Source organism: Mirounga angustirostris, unplaced genomic scaffold (assembly GCF_029215605.1).
Source record: "Mirounga angustirostris isolate CCGP_5_RB_7025 unplaced genomic scaffold, mMirAng1.0.hap1 SCAF_1, whole genome shotgun sequence".
In the NCBI taxonomy this organism is placed as follows: Eukaryota; Metazoa; Chordata; class Mammalia; order Carnivora; family Phocidae; genus Mirounga; species Mirounga angustirostris.
In genome coordinates, this window is record NW_026991709.1 from 165,255,181 (window position 1) to 165,275,456 (window position 20,276).

Consider the following 20,276-nt stretch of genomic DNA (forward strand, 5'->3'; position numbering starts at 1 on the left):
CACCCCCACCCCCGGCCCTACCCCCGGCCTTACCCCCGCCGGGCCGCTCCCCAGCGCTCCGGGGATAAATCCTGGCTACAGTCCGGCCCTCGAGGCCCGGGCTGCCTGCCGGCCCCAGTCCCTCGTACCCTTGGCCTGGAAAACCTCTCTCCTCAGCCCTGGCCCGCCAATCCTAGGCTTCCCTCAGCCTACATCCAGTCCTGTCTTCTGTGGGACGCCCCCCGACCCCCGCCCTGTGTTCAGACCCTGCAGTCCCAGCTCTCGACTCCCCACTAGCCTCATCCTGATTTCCTCCACTTCGCCCTCCCTGTCCCAGCCCCCATATCACCTTCCCAGTCCCCCAGTACCAGCCCCTCATATCCCCTTCTTATCCCCTCATATAGAAGCACCAGCCCCCCTCTCCACAGCGCCTTTCTAGACGCCCAATACCAAATCTCCTTTTACCCCTAATACCAGTCCCCAATTTCCTTCCCAAGCCCCCTATATACAGCCCCTCTGCTAATCCCCCTACACCGGTCCTCAGCCTCCATTCCATCTCCCCATGGTTCCTTCCTACTCCCCCAATTCTAGCCCTCAAACCTCCTCCCCAACACCCCCATGACCACTTTCTAGCCAGCCCCCACTTCCAGCTCCCATATCCACATCCCATCCCCCTCATCCCAGCCCCCCCAACTTTTACATGTCCTTTTCTTAGGCCCCCAGTTGGAGATCTTTACTCCCCCCAGACACCGCCCCAACACTCAGGACCCCCTCCTGCCTCCTTCATACTACCCTCTAGGTCCCCCCAGCTCCGCCCCAGGCCCCGCCCTCGAGAGTTCCTTGGCTCAGGGCCGCTTCTCGCGTGCGTCCCCAGCTCCCGCCTGTCAGCCCGGCAGCCCGGCGGTCGGTCCCGGGCCGGCGGCCCCCGTCAGCCGCCGTCGCCGCCGCCGGCCCCGCCCCCGGGCACCATGCTGCCCTCGCAGGAGGCCTCCAAGCTCTACCACGAGCACTACATGCGGAACTCGCGGGCCATCGGTGTGCTATGGGCCATCTTCACCATCTGCTTCGCCATCATCAACGTGGTGGTCTTCATCCAGCCCTACTGGGTGGGCGACAGCGTGAGCACCCCCAAGCCTGGCTACTTCGGCCTCTTCCACTACTGTGTGGGCAGCGGGCTGGCGGGCCGCGAGCTCACCTGCCGAGGCTCGTTCACCGACTTCAGCACCATCCCGTCCGGCGCCTTCAAGGCAGCCGCCTTCTTCGTGCTGCTCTCCATGGTGCTGATCCTCGGCTGTATCACCTGCTTTGCGCTTTTCTTCTTCTGCAACACGGCCACCGTCTACAAGATCTGCGCCTGGATGCAGCTTTTGGCAGGTAGGGGAGGGGTGGGGACGGGACCCCCAGAACAAGCGCCGAAGACGGGGCCCCTTCCTGAGGGGTCAGAGAGGTTCTGCTCCTCTGTCTAAAGACACACCTCCTTGGTGTCCCTCAGCAGCCACTGGGGAAGGGATTTATGAGAGAGAGACACCTTGGGGCAGGAGGCAGAGCCTTAGGACTGGGTCTTTGAGTTTGTGTGCTTGGATATGGGCAGACTGCATTTATTGATGGGTTAGCGTTATGTTAGAGTGTCTGAGGGTCTCTGAGAGTCTCTTTTGGCTGTCTTAGGGGAAATAATTATCTGAATGAGGAGTTACTCTAGGAGTGAGCAATTTCTATTGTATCAAAAAAGAGCATGAGTTGGGGGAGTCAGAAGATCTGACTTTGACCTTTATCTTGCGGCATTATCAACTTGGGTGTTTCACTTTACTTCTCTGAGGCTAGGCTTCCACATCTGTAAAACAATGGAGAAGATCCTAAGAACAAATGAAAGAGTATCTTGTAAACTTTGAAGTTCTGTATTAAGATAAAGGAGCGTAGGAAGATATGCATGTGTATAGTGTCTATCCAGTGTTTGAAATGTGGGTGGTTGACAGCATGAGGGTCTTGGGAGGGCAAGTCTCCACCCGCCTCCCCCACCCAATGCAGGACGGGTTCTGGTGCTATGCTCAATGGGAATAAATCCCTGGGACTCTTTGAAATGTTTAGCTAGGACAGACGTCTTGCCCTAAGAACCAGAGAAAGGACTTTTGGGAATGAGAACTGCTGAGACTATATTCCAGGATCCATTAGAGTCCCCACCCCCACCCACCTTTTGATCGAAGGCAGATTTTGAAGATTCAGCAACTTGGGCATTTGCCTAATTGCAGGCAGGAAAGAGTTGGGCTGGGGAAAGTGAGGTCAAGATATAGCAGGAATGGGGGAGGAGGGCTGGTGAGGTTAGGAAAAGTTTGGAGCCCTCCAGGAATGAGAAAGAGTAGGGAAAATGTGATGATCATACAGTAGAGATGGTCTTTCAAAATAAGCACCTCAGGGCATTCAACAAGTATGGGCCTCTTCAAAAGAGACTATCTGCAGGAGGTGTTATATCACTTGTTGATGATTCCACTGCTCAAAACATTGTAGGAAATTGTCTTTGGAGTGTGGGATGTGTTTTCTTGAACATCATCATTGAGGGAAACCTCCATCTTTTAAAGGAAGAATATGATTTTTGGAAATGGCTGGAAGTTGCTTAGGGCCAACTGTAGAAAATACAGTAGTGATCAAATTGAGAATTGTCACTTGGGAGGAAAGCCAAGGTATGAGAGCAAAATCATGAGGCTGGTTTGCTTCCCCAAGAGGACTTTTACAAATACAGGGAGGAATTACTGTCCCCTTGGAAGAATTTCCCAAACTCTCAGAAGGACTACTTTGAAGAAAGCAGTGTTAATTCAGATGAGGACATTCTAATGAGCTTGTTTCAAATAGATCTCGCTCCATCTACTTAGATGTAGGTCTTCTAGGATCTCTGAAGGTGAGAAAGGAGAATTGTAGAGCGTGCGGGGTATGTCTCCATATTTCTCCGTGGTACATAGAAGGTAATTTTATGTATTTCCATTCTATTCTTCCTCCAAAGGCAAGCTGGAAAGAATATATACTCATCTGGAATCCTCAATTCCTTACCCTTAATTTGGAGTCTGCAGAAGGGTTGCTGACCTCTTGGCCTTCCAATTCCCTGTAATTTATGTGGGTTTAATCTTAGGGATTTGATGGAGTGTCCAATAACCCCATGTAATTACAGAATTCCAGGGATCATAGAGATCAGCTCCTTCAAATCCCACCTTTCCCCTCCCCTCATTTTAGAGAGAGAAGACTGAGACTAGAGAAAAGGTCTTACCCAAAGTCTCATCACCAGGAGGGGAGTAAACTAGGTCTCTACTCCTGGCCCCCTGCTCTTTCCCTTGTGTTGCTGTCCCACACCTGAGGGCTGAGGAGGCCAGTTAGCAGAATTGAGCAGTTTATTCTGTTTTGCTTAGAGATTTCTGAGTTCTCTGGGTAAGTGACCAATTCACTTTGTTTAATGAAGTGACGTCAGGACAGGAGCTAGAGCACTGGACTGCGAGTCATGGGGTAGGGTCTTGCTTGGCTGACTCTGCCTGGGTGATTCACCCTGCAGTATTAAGCAATTGTTTTTAGCTTAAATCTCAGTTTTGTCATCCTTATAGTGGGAGACTAATCAGTTACATTAGTGGATTCAAAGTATCTCTTTTAGCCAGGGTGTCTCCTAAAGCAGCTCTTTTACCAAGACGGTTCTGTTCAGAAAGTAAGAAATCATTCTCAGAGGAACTGCAGGGCAGCAAAGGGCCTTGTTTATCTCAGGTAAGAATTAGAATCCTTGTTCATGTAAACTTTTATTCAAGTATTTTAGACTCTTCTTTTTTTTTTTTTTAAAGATCTTATTTATTTATTTGACAGAGAGAGAGGCAGCGAGAGAGGGAACACAAGCAAGGGGAGTGTGAGAGGGAGAAGCAGGCTTTCTGCCGAGCAGGGAGCCTGATGCGGTGCATGATCCCAGGACCCTGGAATCATGACCTGATCCGAAGGCAGACGCTTAACCAACTGAGCCACCCAGGCACCCCTCAAGTATTTTAGACTCTTCTAAGTGTAGAGCCCTGGACTATTGGGAAAATTCAGAGGTGCTTATTGCTCTATTTATTCTTTACCTGCTCTGTGGTCATCCCTGCTAGGTGCTATAATATACCGAGATCATCCTGGCCCCCGAGGATTTAGGTCTATACAGCGTGATCCCCACTCTGAGGAAGCTTACCATCTAGTTGGATCACTATAGTGGTCAGCATTCTTTCAGTGGCAAGTGACAGAAACCCAACTTAAATGGCTTAAATAAATAAAAATCAAATAAAATAGGGATGGTGGGGTTTTTGGCTCACATAACTTAAAAGTGGAAGAGTATCTTGCTTCAGGAGTGCCTGGCTGGCTCAGTCAGTGGAGCATGGGACTTCTGATCTCAGGGTTGTGCGTTTGAACCCCACGTTGGATATAGAGATTACTTAAAAATAAAATCTTAAAAAAAAAAAAAAGAATATCTTGCTTTAGGCATGAATGGATCCAGATACTCAAATAATGCTATTAAGAATATGTCTATCTCCATTTTTTGGTTCCTCTGTGTCAGCTCATTTTAAAGTCCACTTCTTTCATAAAGGTGATAAATAAGGCCACTAGCAGCTCTGAATTTACATCATTTTAGCTTAGCAATGCCTGTGGGAAAAGAACATCTATTAGTGGTTCCAGCAAAAGTTCCAGGGCTGATTCTCATTGGCCCAGGCTTTGGCCAAAGATTCACCTCTTAGTTAATCAATGTGACTTTGTCTAAGACCTCAGCCACATTCCCATCCCTGGAACACATGGACCGACAGTAGAGAAAGGTCAGTTCCTGAAAAGGGAAATCAAATGTGACCACTGTTAAGACAGGCGCAGACAGAAGCCTCGCTCTGGAGGGTCTGAGCACTAATATATGCTGGCTGTAAGTGCTGGGGAAACCCGGGGCAATTGAGGAGGTGGCCCTTTCATTGGGAGGTGAGGCTTGAGTGGGAGGTGAGGAAGTAGACAGGTGTGAGGTATGGGAGAGCATTCTGAATGGAGAGGAAGATCATGGGCAGAGACATGGAGGTGAGAAAGCCACATGTGGCTTGAGTGTGACCTCCACACAGGGGAGCAGTTGGAGGAGAGGGGAGGAAGGAATGATGGGGCTACGTGTACAAGTCTCTGAATACCGGGTCAGGAATTTGGACTTTCATCAGCAGGCAGTTCAAAGCTACTACAACTGTTGTTATTATTCAGGAAAAAGAGTTAACATTTTCTGAGCCTTCGCTGTATGCCCGACCATGTGCTAAACATTGACACAAGTACTATTATTTAATCCTCACAACGATCCTATGGAGTAGGTACCATTATTACTCTTTTGTAGAAGAGAACACTGAGCCTCAGAGATGAGTCATTTGTCCAAGGTCATACAGACGGTAAGTGGGGGAACTAGTATTGTAACATGGTCTGTCTGACTCGAAAGCCCAAGGATTTATGAAGGATTTATGGAGGAGCATTAGTGATGGGGGGCAGTGGCAGGAGGTTTTTGGCATAAGACTCAAATGTTAAGAGGAGAGGCTGAGAACCCAGGGGGCTCTTGGAGTTAGGGGCCAGCTTCTCTAGGTATCTCTGATACTCCGGACCTGGTCTTTCCCATTTAGTGAGAATACACAAGGTACCAGCTTCGAGGCTAGACATTTTCATATTTGTTAGAGCAGTTCATGTTCATCTGTTAAAGTGACTTGCCCAAATGTCACACATCTAGCGAAAGGTGAAGCTGAAACTTAACGCAAGTCTGAATGGATCTAGTACCTGCTCTTACAACCAAACTGGAACCTGGGAGAGGAATACACAAATCACAAGATATGGCCGTCAGCTCTCTGTACTCAGTGTTTACCTGTGGGCTGGATGAAGTTAGCCAAGGGGAGGTTGCTGGCTGGAGTAGAGATTCAGGGTGGAAGCCTGGTGGAGAGTCCGGGGGCATAGTGTGGGGTGGTGGTTTAAGAGCAGAGGACTTAGAATTCTCTCTCTGCTCCTTCCCAGCTGTGTGGCCTTGGATAAGTGGGTTTTCCTCTCTACGTCTCAGTTTCCTTATCCTAAAAGGGAGATCATTGTTATTATTTTTAAAGATTTTATTTTTTAATTTTTTTAAGATTTTATTTATTTGACAGAGAGAGACACAGCAGGAGAGGGAACACAAGCAGGGGGAGTGGGAGAGGGAGAAGCAGGCTTCTCGCGGAGCAGGGAGCCCGATGCAGGGAGCCCGATATGGGGCTCTATCCCAGAACCCTGGGATCATGACCTGAGCTGAAGGCAGACGCTTAATGACTGAGCCACCCAGGCGCCCCTAAAGATTTTATTTTTAAGGAGTCTTTACAACCCTGAGATCAACCCTGAGCCAGCCAGGCACCCCAGGGAGATTATTACTGTACTTACCTCAGGTGGTGGAAGGAAAGAAAATGATGGATGGAAAGCACTGAATGTGGTTCCTAGTGGACAGGGGGCATTCAGTGGTCACGTCATTCCTGTGACACAGTCTAAGTGAAGAGAGGCTTGTGAGGAGCTCTTGCTGCTCAGGTGGTAGAGTTTGGACTTGCTGGGCTGATCAAAGTCCTTGAGAAGTCATAAACTGTCAGCTGAAAAGGGTCTTGCCAATTAGCTGGCCTAACTGCCTCATTTTACAGAGGAAAAAAAAAACCTAGTCCCAGAGAGAAGAGGCAAGTTCATATCACAAAGTGAGGCTCTTCTACCCACAGAAGGGAGATGATTCTGACCATAGTTCATTCAGTACTGAGCGCCTACTATGTGTCCGGCCCTGCTCAGGTGCTGGAGACCCAGCAGGGAACAGGACGTGGGAGGTGGTGTAGGTGCTGGGGGAGACCGAAGGTAGGGATGGCAGCGGCGGGGGGGGGGGGGGGGGGCTGGTGATCTGGAGGCAAGTACCTTCCAGCCTTCCAGATGTGTGCCTTCATCAGCAGGGGTCTCTGGGCTGGGAGCAGCAAGATCACTGCAGCTTAGAATATCTATCCACATTCCTTCCCATTTCTCCGGGGGTTTGTTTCAGATTTGGTTTGGGAGTTTATTCATTCAGTACATCTTTATTGTATGTGCGTGACCGCTGAGCACATTGGGGGGATTTCTTTCTTCCCCCGCTCCGTCGTCTTTCTTCCTCCCCCAACTGTCCCTTCTTTCCTTTTTTCCCACCCTCCTCCCTACACCTTTCCTTTCTCACATCAGCCCTTTACTGACGGCCTCCTCTGTGTCAGGCCCTGTGCTGGGCTCTGGGAATCCGGAGTAAGAGTCCTCACTGCCACACAGCTCATAGGGTCACAGGAGAAGCGGGAAAGAAGACAGATCATCACTCCTCTGTGCACGACATGTAAAATGACTGAATCAAACACAGGGTATTCTGGGGGCACAAAGGGGACGAGGTTAAGGAGGGCCAGGGAAGTCTTCCAAAAAGTTCCAGCGTTTGAGCTGAGTCTTGGAGGACGGGCCGGAAAGAGAAGGGCACCCAGGCAGAAGAGACAGTATGGTCCCAGGCATGAAGATAGGAAATAGCTTGGTGTGTTTTATGTTTTGGGGACTACCAGCAATTAGGGCAGGCAGTGGTGAGTGTTCAGGATGGGAAGCTAGACCGTGGAGGCTTCTGAGCCATGGTTGGGAGTTTACAGACTTCATCTGTCAGCATATATTTGTTGAAGGTTTTGGGGGGGGGAATAATTAATACAAGCACATGATACAAAATTCAAAAGGGAAAAAAGGTATACAGTTGACATCAGTCTTCCTTCCTGTCCCCATTCCCCAGTGGTCCTCCCAGAGTTCTCCGGGACGACCACTGTCACCAGTGTCTTGAATACCTGTTCCAAGAAATCTCAGAAGTATACAAGCAAATGCAAACAATTTTTTTTTTTGCTTAAATGGAATATTAGTTATCTATAGGCATATAACAAATTACTCCAAAACTTAGTGGCTTAAAGCAACAGGCCATTATTTTTTCAGTTTCTGTGAGTCACAGAAATTTGGGAGCAGCGCAGATGACATTTCTGGTTCAAGATTGTTCCTGAAGTTACAACCAAGACCGCAGCGGGGGCTGTGGTCATCTGAGGGTGACTGGGACTGAAGGACCCACTTCTAAGTGCTCTCATGCGTTGGCAGGAGACTTCAGAATGAGTTATCTGAGAAGGAGGGAGAAAGGAAGAAGCTACACTACCCACTCTCCTTTTTCTTTCTTTCTTTCTTTCTTTTTTTTTTTTTGGTAATCGTTTTATTGTGATATAACTCATATGCCATATAGTTCATCCAATGAAGTATATAATTCAGTGGTTTTTAGCATATTCATAGAATTGTACAACCATGACCACAACCATTGTAGGAAATTTTCATTACCTCAAGAAGCCTTATACCCTTTAGGTCTCACCCCCCAAAGCTCCCCCACCCAACCTCCCCAGCTTCTAAGAACCACTAATTTACTTTCTGTTTCTCTATCTTAGCCCGTTCTGGCCATTTCATAGAAATGAAATCATACAGGGGCACCTGGCTGCCTCAGTCTGTGGAGCATGCAACTCTTGATCTCAGGGTTGTGAGTTCGAGCTCCACATTGGGTGTAGAGATTACTTAAAAATAATTTTTTTTAATTTTTATTTTTTTAAAGATTTTTATTTATTTATTTGAGAGAGAGACCGAGAGAGATCACAGAGGGAGAGGGAGAAGCAGATTCCAGCTGAGCAGGGAGCCCGATGCGGGGCTCGATCCCAAGACCCTGGGATTGTGACCTGAGCCGAAGGCAGACGCTTAACCGACTGAGCCACCCAGGCGCCCCTTAAAAATAAAATCTTTTTTTTTTTTTTAAGATTTTATTTTATTTATTTGACAGAGAGAGAGATAGCGAGAGCAGGAACACAAGCAGGGAGAGTGGGAGAGGAAGAAGCAGGCTTCCTGCCGAGCAGGGAGCCCAGTGTGGGACTTGATCCCAGGACCCTGGGATCATGACCTGAGCCAAAGGCAGACGCTTAACGACTGAGCCACCCAGGCGCCCTAAAAATAAAATCTTAAAAAAAATAAACAAGTGAAATCATCCAATATGCGATCTTTGCAGCTTCTTTCATTTGGCATAATGTTTCCCAGGTTCATTCATGTCACAGCACCTGTCAGTGCTTCATTCCTTTTTGTGGCCATTTATGGCCATAATGTTGCAATATGTAGATAGACCACATTTTGTCGATTCATTCATCGGTTGATGGACATTTGGGTTGTTTCAACATTTTGGCCATTACAAATAATGCTGCTATGCACATTTGTGTGCAAGTTTTTGCGTAGATGTACATGGTCATTTCTCTTGGGTAGATACTTAGGAGTGGAATTAGTGGCTCAAATGGCAACTCTGTATTTAACGTTTTGAGAAACTGCCAGCACTATTGTACATTCCCAAGAGCAGTGTATGAGGGTTCTTATTTCTTCATATCTCATCAACACTTGTTGTTATCTGACTTTTTAAATTATAGCCATCCTACTGGCTGTGAGCTGGTGTCTCATTGTGTGTGTGGTTTTTTTTTTTAAGATTTTTTTTATTTATTTATTTGAGACAGAATGAGAGAGAGAGAGCACATGAGAGGGGGGAGGGTCAGAGGCAAAAGCAGGCTCCCTGCTGAGCAGGGAGCCCGATGCGGGACTCGATCCAGGGACTCCAGGATCATGACCTGAGCCGAAGGCAGTCGCTCAACCAACTGAGCCACGCAGGCGCCCCTCTCATTGTGGTTTTGATTTGTGTTTCCCTAATGATTCATGGTGTTGAGAGTCTTTTCCTGTGCTTATTGGCCGTTTGTATATCTTCTTTGGAGAGATATCTATTTAGATCCTTTGCTCATTTTTTTAATTGGGTTATTTTTCTTTTTATTATTGAGTTATAAGAGTTCTTTGTATACTTTAGATACAAGTCCCTTATCAGATATATGATTTGCAAATATTTTCTTCCATTCTGTGGCTGTCTTTTGTCTCTCTTGATAGTTTTGTTTGAAACACAAAAGTTTTTAATTTGTACAAAATCCAGTTTATCTCTTTTTTCTTGTGTTGCTTGTGCTTTTGTTGTCATATCTAAGAATCCTTTGCTAATCCAAGGGCACAAAGAAATTTTTTTTAAAGATTTTATTTATTTATTTATTTGAGAGAGAGAGAAAGCGCAAGAGCTCAAGCAGGGGGAGGGGCAAAGGGAGAGGGAGAAGCAGACTCCCCGCTGAACAGGGCTGAGCAGGGAGCTGAGGTTGAGGTGGGGGTGATGCTTAACTCACTGAGACACCCAGGTGCCCCCAAGGGCACAAAAAATTTACCTCTTTTTTTTTACCGAGGAGTTTGTAGTTTTAGCTCTAACATTTAGGTGTCTGACCCATTTGAGTTAATTTTCATACGGGGGTAAGGTAAAGGTCCAGCTTCATTCTTTTGCATATAGCTACCCTATTGTCCCAGCACCATTTATTGAAAAGATGATTCTTTTTCAATTGAATAGTCTCGGCACCCTTGTCAAAAATCAGTTAACCATAGATACATGGGTTTGCTTCTGGACTCTCTATTCCATTTCACTGATCTATATGTCTGTCCTTAAGCAAGTACAGAAGGTCCTGATGACTGCTGTACTGTAGTGAGTTTTCAAATCAGGAAGTATGAGCCCTCCCACTGTGCTCTTTTTTGAAGATTGTTTTGGCCATCCCCCTGCCTTTTATGTCCTAATCTAGATACCACATACCATCACTTCTACCACACTCTGTTGTTAGGATTGTTCCACTTTAGTGTATAAAGAGCTACTTTTTCTCCAGAGCTGCATAATATACTTTTGTATAGATGTGTCATCATTTATTTTATCAATACTTAAGTTGTTGGGCGCCTGGGTGGCTCAGTTAGTTAAGCAACTGCCTTCGGCTCAGGTCATGATCCTGGAGTCCCGGGATCGAGTCCCGCATCGGGCTCCCTGCTCGGCAGGGAGTCTGCTTCTCCCTCTGACCCTCCTCCCTCTCATGCTCTCTGTCTCTCATTCTCTCTCTCAAATAAATAAATAAAATCTTTAAAAAAATACTCAAGTTGTTTACAATATTTTGCTATAACAGAATTTCAGTGGATAATGTTGTATATAAATAATTTGACACATATGTGACTATGAGGATAAAATAAAGACCTAGAGCAGAATTGCTGGATTGAATGGTCTGTATATTTACTATTTTGACAGATCCAGCCATAGTCCCTTCTCTAAAAATTGTACAGAGTTACACTCCCAGCAGCAATGTATAAAAAGTACCTGTTAACCCACTTCCTGGTCAACTGAGTGTGTTATCAAATGTTTTATTTTTGCCAACCTGATGGGTAAAAAGGTACTCTCATAGTAATAATTTGCCTTTCTCTAATTATGAGTAAAGTCGAGCACCTTTTATATATATCTTTTTTTTTTTTTAAAGATTTTATTTATTTATTTGACAGAGAGAGAGCGAGAGAGGGAACACAAGCAGGGGGAGTGGGAGAGGGAGAAGCAGGCTTCCTGCCGAGCAGGGAGCCCGATGCGGGACTCGATCCAGGGACTCCAGGATCATGACCTGAGCCGAAGGCAGACGCTTAACGACTGAGCCACCCAGGCGCCCTAAATCTTTTTTTTTTTAGATTTTATTTATTTATTTGTCAGAGAGAGAGAGAAAGAGAGAGAGCACAAGCGGGGCGGGGGGGGGGAGGGGAGGGTTAGAAGGAGAAGCAGGCTCCCAGCTGAGCAAGGAGCCCAGATACGGGATTCGGTCTGAGGACTTTGGGGTCATGACCTGAACCAAAGGCAGACGCTTAACCAACTGAGCCACCCAAGCGTCCCTATATATATCTTTTCTATAAACTGTCAGCTCATATATATATATATTTCTACCAAGTTATACTCTGGTTTCTCTTCAGATCGCATACATCTTTCACCTTTTACCAAGTTAATGGTATTTTCCCTCTTTAATATGTAAGAAATTTTTGTGGGGCACCTGGCTGGCTCAGTCGGTAGAGTGTGCGATTCTTGATCTCGGGGTTGTAAATTCGAGCCCCACATTGGGTATAGAGATTATTTAAAAATGAAATCTTAAAAAAAAGAACTTTTTGTATATTAAGAAAGTTAGCTCTTTGTGATATGAGTTACAAATATTGTTCTCAGTTGATCTTTTGACTTTGTCTATGGATGTTTTCCCCATGGTGAAATTTGTTTTTTCTCAACATAATCTTATTGTCAGTTCTGTCCTGGGTTTAGTGTGATACCTCAAACAGCCTTGAAGTATTTTGAGCAGTGGGGAAACATATCCCATCTGGTTGTCAGTGGAGAGGACGATTTGGAGGAGTTGGAAGGGTCAAGAGGACAAGGGCTGAACTATTCTTATTCTGAAAGCCTCTCATTTATATCTTTTTCTTTTCATCCCCATGTTATGTTATTCATCATTACCAACCTTACTTTAATCCCAGAGAAGTTTAATGGTATAAAAAGAGCCCTGGACCAGGAGTCTGTGCCTGGCACATAGTAGGTGCTTAATAAGTGTCGAATGAGCGAATGATGGTATCTGATGTAAGTCCTAGCTCTGCCATCCACTTCTTTGGAGGCAGCATATTCAGTGGTCAGACAACCTGAATTTGAATGCTAAGTATGGCATTACCAGCTAAGTGTCTTTAAGAAGGTTACACAATTTCTGAGTCTCAGTTTTCTCATCTATAAAATACGGATAATAATAGTAACTACCCCCAGGGGCTGTTGAAAGGTTGATTGTGAATACTGTACAGACCTGAGCACAAAGGAGACCCTTAAGAACTGTTAGCGATTATTATTAGCTGGTGTGTGACTTGGGTCAAAACACTTTGGCTCCAACATTCCATTGTCTATGCTACAATAAGGGAGGAAAGATTGAAAAGTGGGAAGAATGAGAAGATAAACCTGAAGAAGCAGGTAGGGCTGGCTGTGGAGAGCTTTCAAAGTTGGGCCTTGGAGTTTGGGTCTTATCCTTATGTGATGGGCATTTGCTTTTATTATTTTTTTTAAAGGATTTATTTATTTATTTATTTTTAGAGAGAGAGCACACAAGAGGGAGGGGCAAAGGGAGGAGAGAGAATCTCAAGCAGACTTCATGCCTAGAACGGAGCCCAACGTGGAGCTCGATCTCATGACCCTGAGATCACGACCTGAGCCGAAACCAAGAGTCGGATGCTTAACCGACTGAGCCACCCAGGTGCTCCATGGGCATTCGTTTTTAGGCATGGGAGTCACCAGGCCCAGATGCTGGGTTTAGAAAGATGACTGGGGTGGCTGCTGCAGGGATGAACCTGATGGAGGCTTGATGGGAGGCAAGGAGCCTGTAGTCCTTGTGAGAGGTGCTGAGGCTGCAGAGAGAGAGGAGGAGGAAGACGGGAGACCTGTGTAGGAGCAGCGGCTGTCTGGGGGTGAGGACAAGGTAGGTGTTACACATGACTCCAGGTTTCCTCCTTGGATGATTGGGTCTCTGGACTGACATTCCCAAGCATGCAGGAGGAAGATCAGGTCAGTTTGGGAAATGAGTTGGCAGACCCTCTGGGATGTGCAAGAGGAAAGATCTGACAAACAATTGGATATTTGGGCTGGGAGCGTAGGGGAGAGGTCTTAGCTGGAGATAGAGATGTGAGGCATCATCGAAATGAGTCTAAGGGTAGGTGAAATTGCCCCATGAAGAGTAGGTGCTGGGAGAAGGGGAGAGTCTAGAAACACTGACCTTTAAGAGGCAGGTGGGGGAGGAGCCAGAAAAGGAGCCAGAGCAGCTGCTCAGATTAGCAACTGAGAAACTGAGAAGGATGGCCTTGAGAAAGGACACCGGCCTGGAGGAGTCAGAGGGGGACCCAGAAGGATGGAGCCATGTGGGAGGGCCTGGTCTGAGCTGGAGGGACTGGACAGGCTGTGGGGAGAGCCGCAGGAGACTTCCGACCAAACCAGATAGGAGATGTGGCTGGGCCGAGCCAGGACAATGCGGGATTCATGGATGGGTGGGTAAAGGTAATTAAGAGGCATGGGCTCCGTGCAGCCTGGGCCTGGGGGTGGCGAAGTAAATACTAAATATGGTTCCCAAATGATTACCACACAAAGTGATGGGTGTCCCATCGTCTGTAACAGTATCTGTGACACCAGATAGAATTATTTGTCTTCTTTTTTTTTGGTAAATTTTATTTTAATTCCAGTGTAGTTAATGTACAGTGTTCTATTGGTTTCAGGTGTACGATATAGCGAAGTGACAGTTCCGTACACGACTCAGTGCTCATCACAATAAGCGTCCCCTTAATCCCCTTTACTGATTTCACCCATCCCCCCACCCACAATTACTTGTCTTCTTTTTTTTTATTTTTTTTATTTTTTTTAAAGATTTTATTTATGTATTTGAGAGAGACAATGAGATAGAGAGAGCATGAGAGGGGATAGGGTCAGAGGGAGAAGCAGACTCCCCGCCGAGCAGGGAGCCTGATGCGGGACTCGATCCCAGGACGCCAGGATCATGACCTGAGCCGAAGGCAGTCGCTTAACCAACTGAGCCACCCAGGCGCCCCAATTATTTGTCTTCTTAATAGTCCCCCTCCTAAACTATAGTGTCCTCAAGATCAGGAACCAGGAACTGGGGACTGAATTACAGAGGAAGAGTATCCCAGGAAGAGGGAACAGTCCATACAAAGGCCTCCAGGTGGGGCTGAGCTTGACATGTTCTAAGGGACAGAAAAGAAGCCAGTGTGGCCAGAGTGTAGGAAGTAGAAGCCTAATGACTGGAGGGAAAGGTGGGCAGCCTGTATCAGCACTTTATTCTGAGTGCATGGGGGAGCTTTTGGAGGGCGCTAAGCAGGGGAATGGCTCCGTCCGTTTCTGAAAGTTCACTGTGGATGCTGAGCAGAGAACAGCTGATGATGGGGTAAGTGTGGGAGCTGAGAAGACGTTAGGAGGCCACTGTGGTCCTCCAGGAGGGAGATCATGGCGCCTTGGACAGATGGGTGCAGTGGAACTGGAGAGGAGAGGTCAGATCCTGGATAGTTTTGGAGGTCAAGTCAGTCGACTTTGGGAATGGATTGGATATGGGGGTGAGGGGAAGGGGGAGTCAGGGTGCCTCCTAGCATCTGGGTGCTGGATGGGGGGATGGTGAGCCTAGGCACAGGAGTCCCGACCCCCAGCATCCCGGGCTGGTAGAGGCACTAAGGTTGGGCCTGGATCTACAGTGAGTTGGGGGTGACTGTTAGGAGAGGCCCAGTCTCCCTTGTAAGAGCAGCACCTGCCCTGGGGGAGCAGAGCCAGTGCTCAGACTTGGTAGCGAGGGGCCTGTAGACACTGTCCTTCCCTTAGGAGGGCTCAGCCTGTCGGAGGTTTCCCCTATAGCCCCCTAGTGCCGGGGGTGCTGGGAAAGCAGCCCCTTGGAAAGCTGTGGTCCCAGTGTGGATGCAGACTCTCCACTGGGCTCCCCTCAGCCCCACATGCAGCCTGGTCCTTTCCTTAACCCCAGGGAGGGCCTCACAGGGGTCTCAAGTGGCCGGCCATGCGTTCTGTGCTGCGTCAGTGCTCTCGTACCTCCCCTTTCTGAGACCTTTGTAAAGTTATCATTGTTCTTTGTAGAAAAGCTGGGGACTATAGATGAGCAAAATTACATCCATAATCTCACGCTCCCAGAATCATTCTTAACTGCCTGGCCTACACTCCTAATAGTAGAGAGTACTGGTTACGAGCAGGCTCTGGAGCCAGCCTCTCTGGCTTCAAACTTCCCAGCTGGTTTTGCCACTTACCAGCTGTGTGACTTTGGATAACTTGGATAACCTCTCTGTGCCTCCGTGTCCTCATCTGTAAAAAGGAAATAATAATGCAGATTATTGTGTGGATTACATGAACTAAGGTATGTAAAGTACTATAGGGCCCGGCATGGTAAATGCTGTATAACTATTTGCTATAACTATGTAAGTGTTTCTTCCCAACGTGAAATTATATTGTATCTTAATTTTTACAGCCTCTGGAAACCTAACATATCATAAGTATTTTCTGTATCATTAAAGCTTCCTCAATGGCTACCTGAGGAAATTTATATTAAAGTTTCATAGCGGAGTGGTATTCCGTGGTAGGAAAGAACTGTATTCCCATATTGCTGGATATTAAGTTGCTTCTTTCTTTCCATTCTTCCTTTATTATTTCCCCCTCTCCTCCTCTTTTTTCTCTCTCTTTTTAAAATTTTTATTTTTAAAAAAGATTTTGTTTATTTATTTGAGAGAGTGAGCAAGAGAGAGAGAGCACGAGTGGGGGAGGAGTAGAGGGAGAGGGAAAAGCAGGCTCCCCGCTGAGCAGGGAGCCCGATGTGGGACTCGATCCCAGAACTCTAGGATCATGACCTGAGCCGAAGGCAGACACTTAACCAACTGAACCACCCAGGTGCCCCTCTCTCTTTTTTTTTTTAAAGATTTATTTTTATTTATTTTAGAGAGAGGCCGCGCAGCATGGAGGGACAGAAGGAGAGGGAGAGAGAGAGTCCCAAGCAGACTCCATGCTGAGCGCTGGGGTGGGGGGCGGCTGCAGGATGATCTCACAACCCTACAACCCTGAGATCAGGACCTGAGCCGAAACCAAGAGTCAGATGCTTAACCGACTGCGCCACCCAGGCACCCCTCTTCTTTCTCTTATAAGTAACAATGTGACAGACATCTTTGTAGCTCAATCTGAGAGCATATCCATGAGCATTTTCTTAGGATAAATTCCCGGAAATTGGCAAGCTCAGTCAAGAGGGGTTTAGAGATTTTCATTTTTATGTTTTTGTGATTAATCCATTGTTTCCGAGAGTTACATTTGGCCTGTGCGTTGCCATTCTTTGTTGCTTTAATTATTTTCATTCCAAGTGAGTGAGAATCTCTAGCAATAGTCACCTACTGGCAGACAACTCCCACCCACCTCAACTGTTTCACATGGTTCTGAATCCAAAATGTGCAGCAGGTTATCAGTGCAGTGTCTTCCTCCCCTCCTGTCCTCCCACCACTCTGTTCCCCTCCTGAGAAGTAACCAGGGTTATCAGGGTCTTGTAGACCCTTCCAGAAATATTTTGTGTCCATGCAAGAAAACACACACACACTCACATTATCCCTCCCTCCCTCTTTCTCCCCACCCCACTCCTTACAGAGTGCCAGCATGGTACCACATCTGTTGCTCGGGACCTTGCCTTTCACTTAGCACATCCGCACGCTGTCCCACAGCAGCACATAAAGGGCTGCCTTCGTCCCTTTCATGACTGCTTGGTGTGCCATCGCATGGATGTGCTCTAACCAGTGATCACTTGGTTATTTCTGAGGTTCACTTCTTATCCACTATGGTATGCCGCCTTTTTTAAAGTCAGCTTTTATTGAAGTATAACACACTTAGAGAAAAGTACAGAAAATGTCCCCTCTGTGGCTCAGAGAATTTGCACAAAGTGAATCTGCCTGTGGAGATAGCATTCAGATCAAGAACCTCATGTCCCCTTGCAATCAGTACCCCCAGAGGTAATCACTCGCTTGACTTTTCATCTTGTAGGTTAGTTTTGCCTGTCTTTGAACTGTACATAAATGGGATCACACTTTTTCTCAACTGCATGGCTCTAAGATGCAGCAACTTTGTTCCTCCTCAGGGCAAGGTCCTGCACCAGGAGCGTACTCATCCAGCCTCAAGGAGGTGCCCTCTGTCTGTGTCCTGACATGGTGGGGGTGCGGGGAGCAGGCTTTCCGGTGTCTCCTCTTATAAGGGCACTAATCCCATCATGAGGCCCCACCCTCAAGACCTCACCAAACCCTAATTACCTCCCAAGGGCCCCACCCCCAAATACTATCACACAGGGGGTTAGGGCTTCCACATGTGAATTTTGTGGGGACACAATTCAGTCTATGGCAAGCTTCTGTGGCGTCTGCCTAGGGACTGAAAGCCCTGGGGACAACCAGTCTGACCCCCAGGAAAGGGTAGCAGCTGTAGTGTGTTATGCATGGAAGGGGCAACTGAGCAAAAACAGAGGCCTCCCTCTTGGAGTACCCAGCTTAGCAGATGTCCCTCGAGGATGGTGTAACAGTGTTACAATGAAATGCTATTAAAAGAGCTGAGCATAAAATGCATCATTAAAAAACTTTATATAGGGGCCGCTGGGTGGCTCAGTGGGTTAATCATCCAACTCTGGGTTAATCATCCAACTCTTGATTTCAGCGCAGGTCTTGATCTCGGGGTCACAAGTTCAAGCCCCAAGTTGGGCTCCATGCCCAGCATGGAGTCTACTTAAAAAAAAAAAAAAAAGCTTTATATAAGGGCACATTTACAGCACAAGCTTTAAAGAAAATAAACACCTGAGTGTATTATACATTTGCTCTTATTAATTCTTCACTACTTCTGGTCTCACTCAAGTTTCATTCCCAGATTCAAGTATCGCTCTCCTTTTAACTGTCTTTTAGTTTCTTAATTATTTTTTAAAAGCTTAAGGGGATTTTATGGCCTGGCATAGATGGAAAAGGATTGGACAGGGCGCCTGGGTGGCTCAGTTGGTTAAGCGACTGCCTTCGGCTCAGGTCATGATCCTGGAGTCCCGGGATCAAGTCCCGCATCGGGCTCTCTGCTCGGCAGGGAGCCTGCTTCTCCCTCTGACCCTCCTCCCTCTCATGCTCTCTGTCTCTCATTCTCTCTGTCTCAAATAAATGAATAAAATCTTAAAAAAAAAAAAAGAAAAGGATTGGACATAATAGATTTTTTGTTATAAAAGTAATACATGCAGATGTTAGACACAGTCAACAGTAAAGGACAGCACAGGTGAAGTGTCCCCTCCCTCCCTCCCTTCCCGCCCACCTCCCCATCCACATCTCAGAGACATCCATCATTAAATTGTCTCCCTATACTTCTAGAAATGTTTACAGATATGCAAGCTTACGTGTGTGTCCTTTGAAAAATGAGTATCTTAAATAATGTTTTTAAATTTCATGAGTGGTATATGAAGACGTTCACTCTGAGAAAAGCTGAAACATTTAAAGGCTAAAGTCCCTACTCCCTCCCTGTCCAGAGGCCACCACTCTTAATAAATTTAATTTCCATTTTCCTCCTAATCTTTTTCTGTGCGTTTACATACACGTCCACAAGGCAAATACATCATGTCATTTTCTGTATTGCCCCTGCTGACTTTCTTCCTCTCTCTCCCTCTCTCATGGTAAAGTACACATAACATAAAATTTACCATTTTAACCATTTCTTAAGTGCACATTGTTGTGCACCACATCCATCTCTCTATCTTCCAGAACTCTTTTTCATCTTGCAAAACTGAATCTCTGTCCCCTTTAAACATTAACCCCCCATACTCCTCCCCCAGCCTCTCGCAGCCACCATCCTACTTTCTGTCTCAGTGAATTCGATTGCTCTAGGGACCTCACATAAGTGGGATCCTACAGTATTTGTCTTTCTTTGACTAGTACATTTCATTGAACATAATGTCCTCAAGGTTCTTCCATGTTGTAGCATGTCAGAATTCCTTTCCTTTTTAAGGCTGAATAACATCCCATTGTATGTACAGATCACCCCCTGCTTTTTTGAAACATGAGGGAGTATGCCAATGTATGATCTGACTACCTGCTCATATATCGGAGAGGAGAGGTGGTTCGGAGCATGGGCCCTGGCCCTAGGCCGGCTGGGTCTGATCCCAGCTCTGTTATCTCTGGCTGTGTGACCTTGGACACATCACTTAACCTTTCTGGGCCTATTTCTTCATCTGTAAAATGGGGATAATAATTCATTAATAAACATGGAACAGTTAGAACAATGCCTGAAGCATGCAAAACACTGACTATGTGTTTGATTTGACTTTTAAAAATTACAATTGTTGGGATACCTGGCTGGCTCAGGGGGTAGAGGTTGTGACTCTTGATCTCAGGGTCATGAGTTCAAGCCCCATGTTGGGCATGGAGCCTACTTTTTTTTTTTTTTTAAGATTTTATTTATTTGACGGAGAGATAGCAAGAGAGGGAACATAAGCAGGGGGGGTGGGAGAGGGAGAAACAGGCTTCCCGCTGAGCAGGGAGCCCAATGCGGGGCTCGATCCCAGGACCCTGGGATCATGACCTGAGCCCAAGGCAGACACTTAACCCACTGAGCCACCCAGGCATTCCCCCCACCTTTTTTAAAAAAGATTTTATTTATTTATTTTTTAAAAGATTTTATTTATTTATTTATTTGAGAGAGAGAGCACAAACAGCGGGGAGGGGCAGAAGGAGAAGCAGGCTCCCCACCGAGCAGGGACCCCAATGAGGGACTTGATCCCAGGACTCTGGGATCGTGACCCGAGCCGAAGGCAGACACTTAACCGACTGGAGCCACCCAGGTT

The 20,276-nt window shown here is 46.6% G+C and overlaps 1 protein-coding gene across 1 annotated transcript in view; it reads left to right on the forward strand.

Moving 5' to 3' along the window:
• The first annotated feature begins 907 nt into the window (after positions 1-907).
• The window catches only part of LHFPL4 (LHFPL tetraspan subfamily member 4), a 30,923-nt gene continuing 11,554 nt past the window's right edge, over positions 908-20,276 (forward strand). Inside the window, exon 1 of the mRNA XM_045861905.2 lies at positions 908-1,353. Within this exon, the coding sequence (XP_045717861.1) occupies positions 948-1,353 (406 nt within the window). The 5' untranslated portion in view covers positions 908-947. The remainder of the gene's footprint in view (positions 1,354-20,276) is intronic.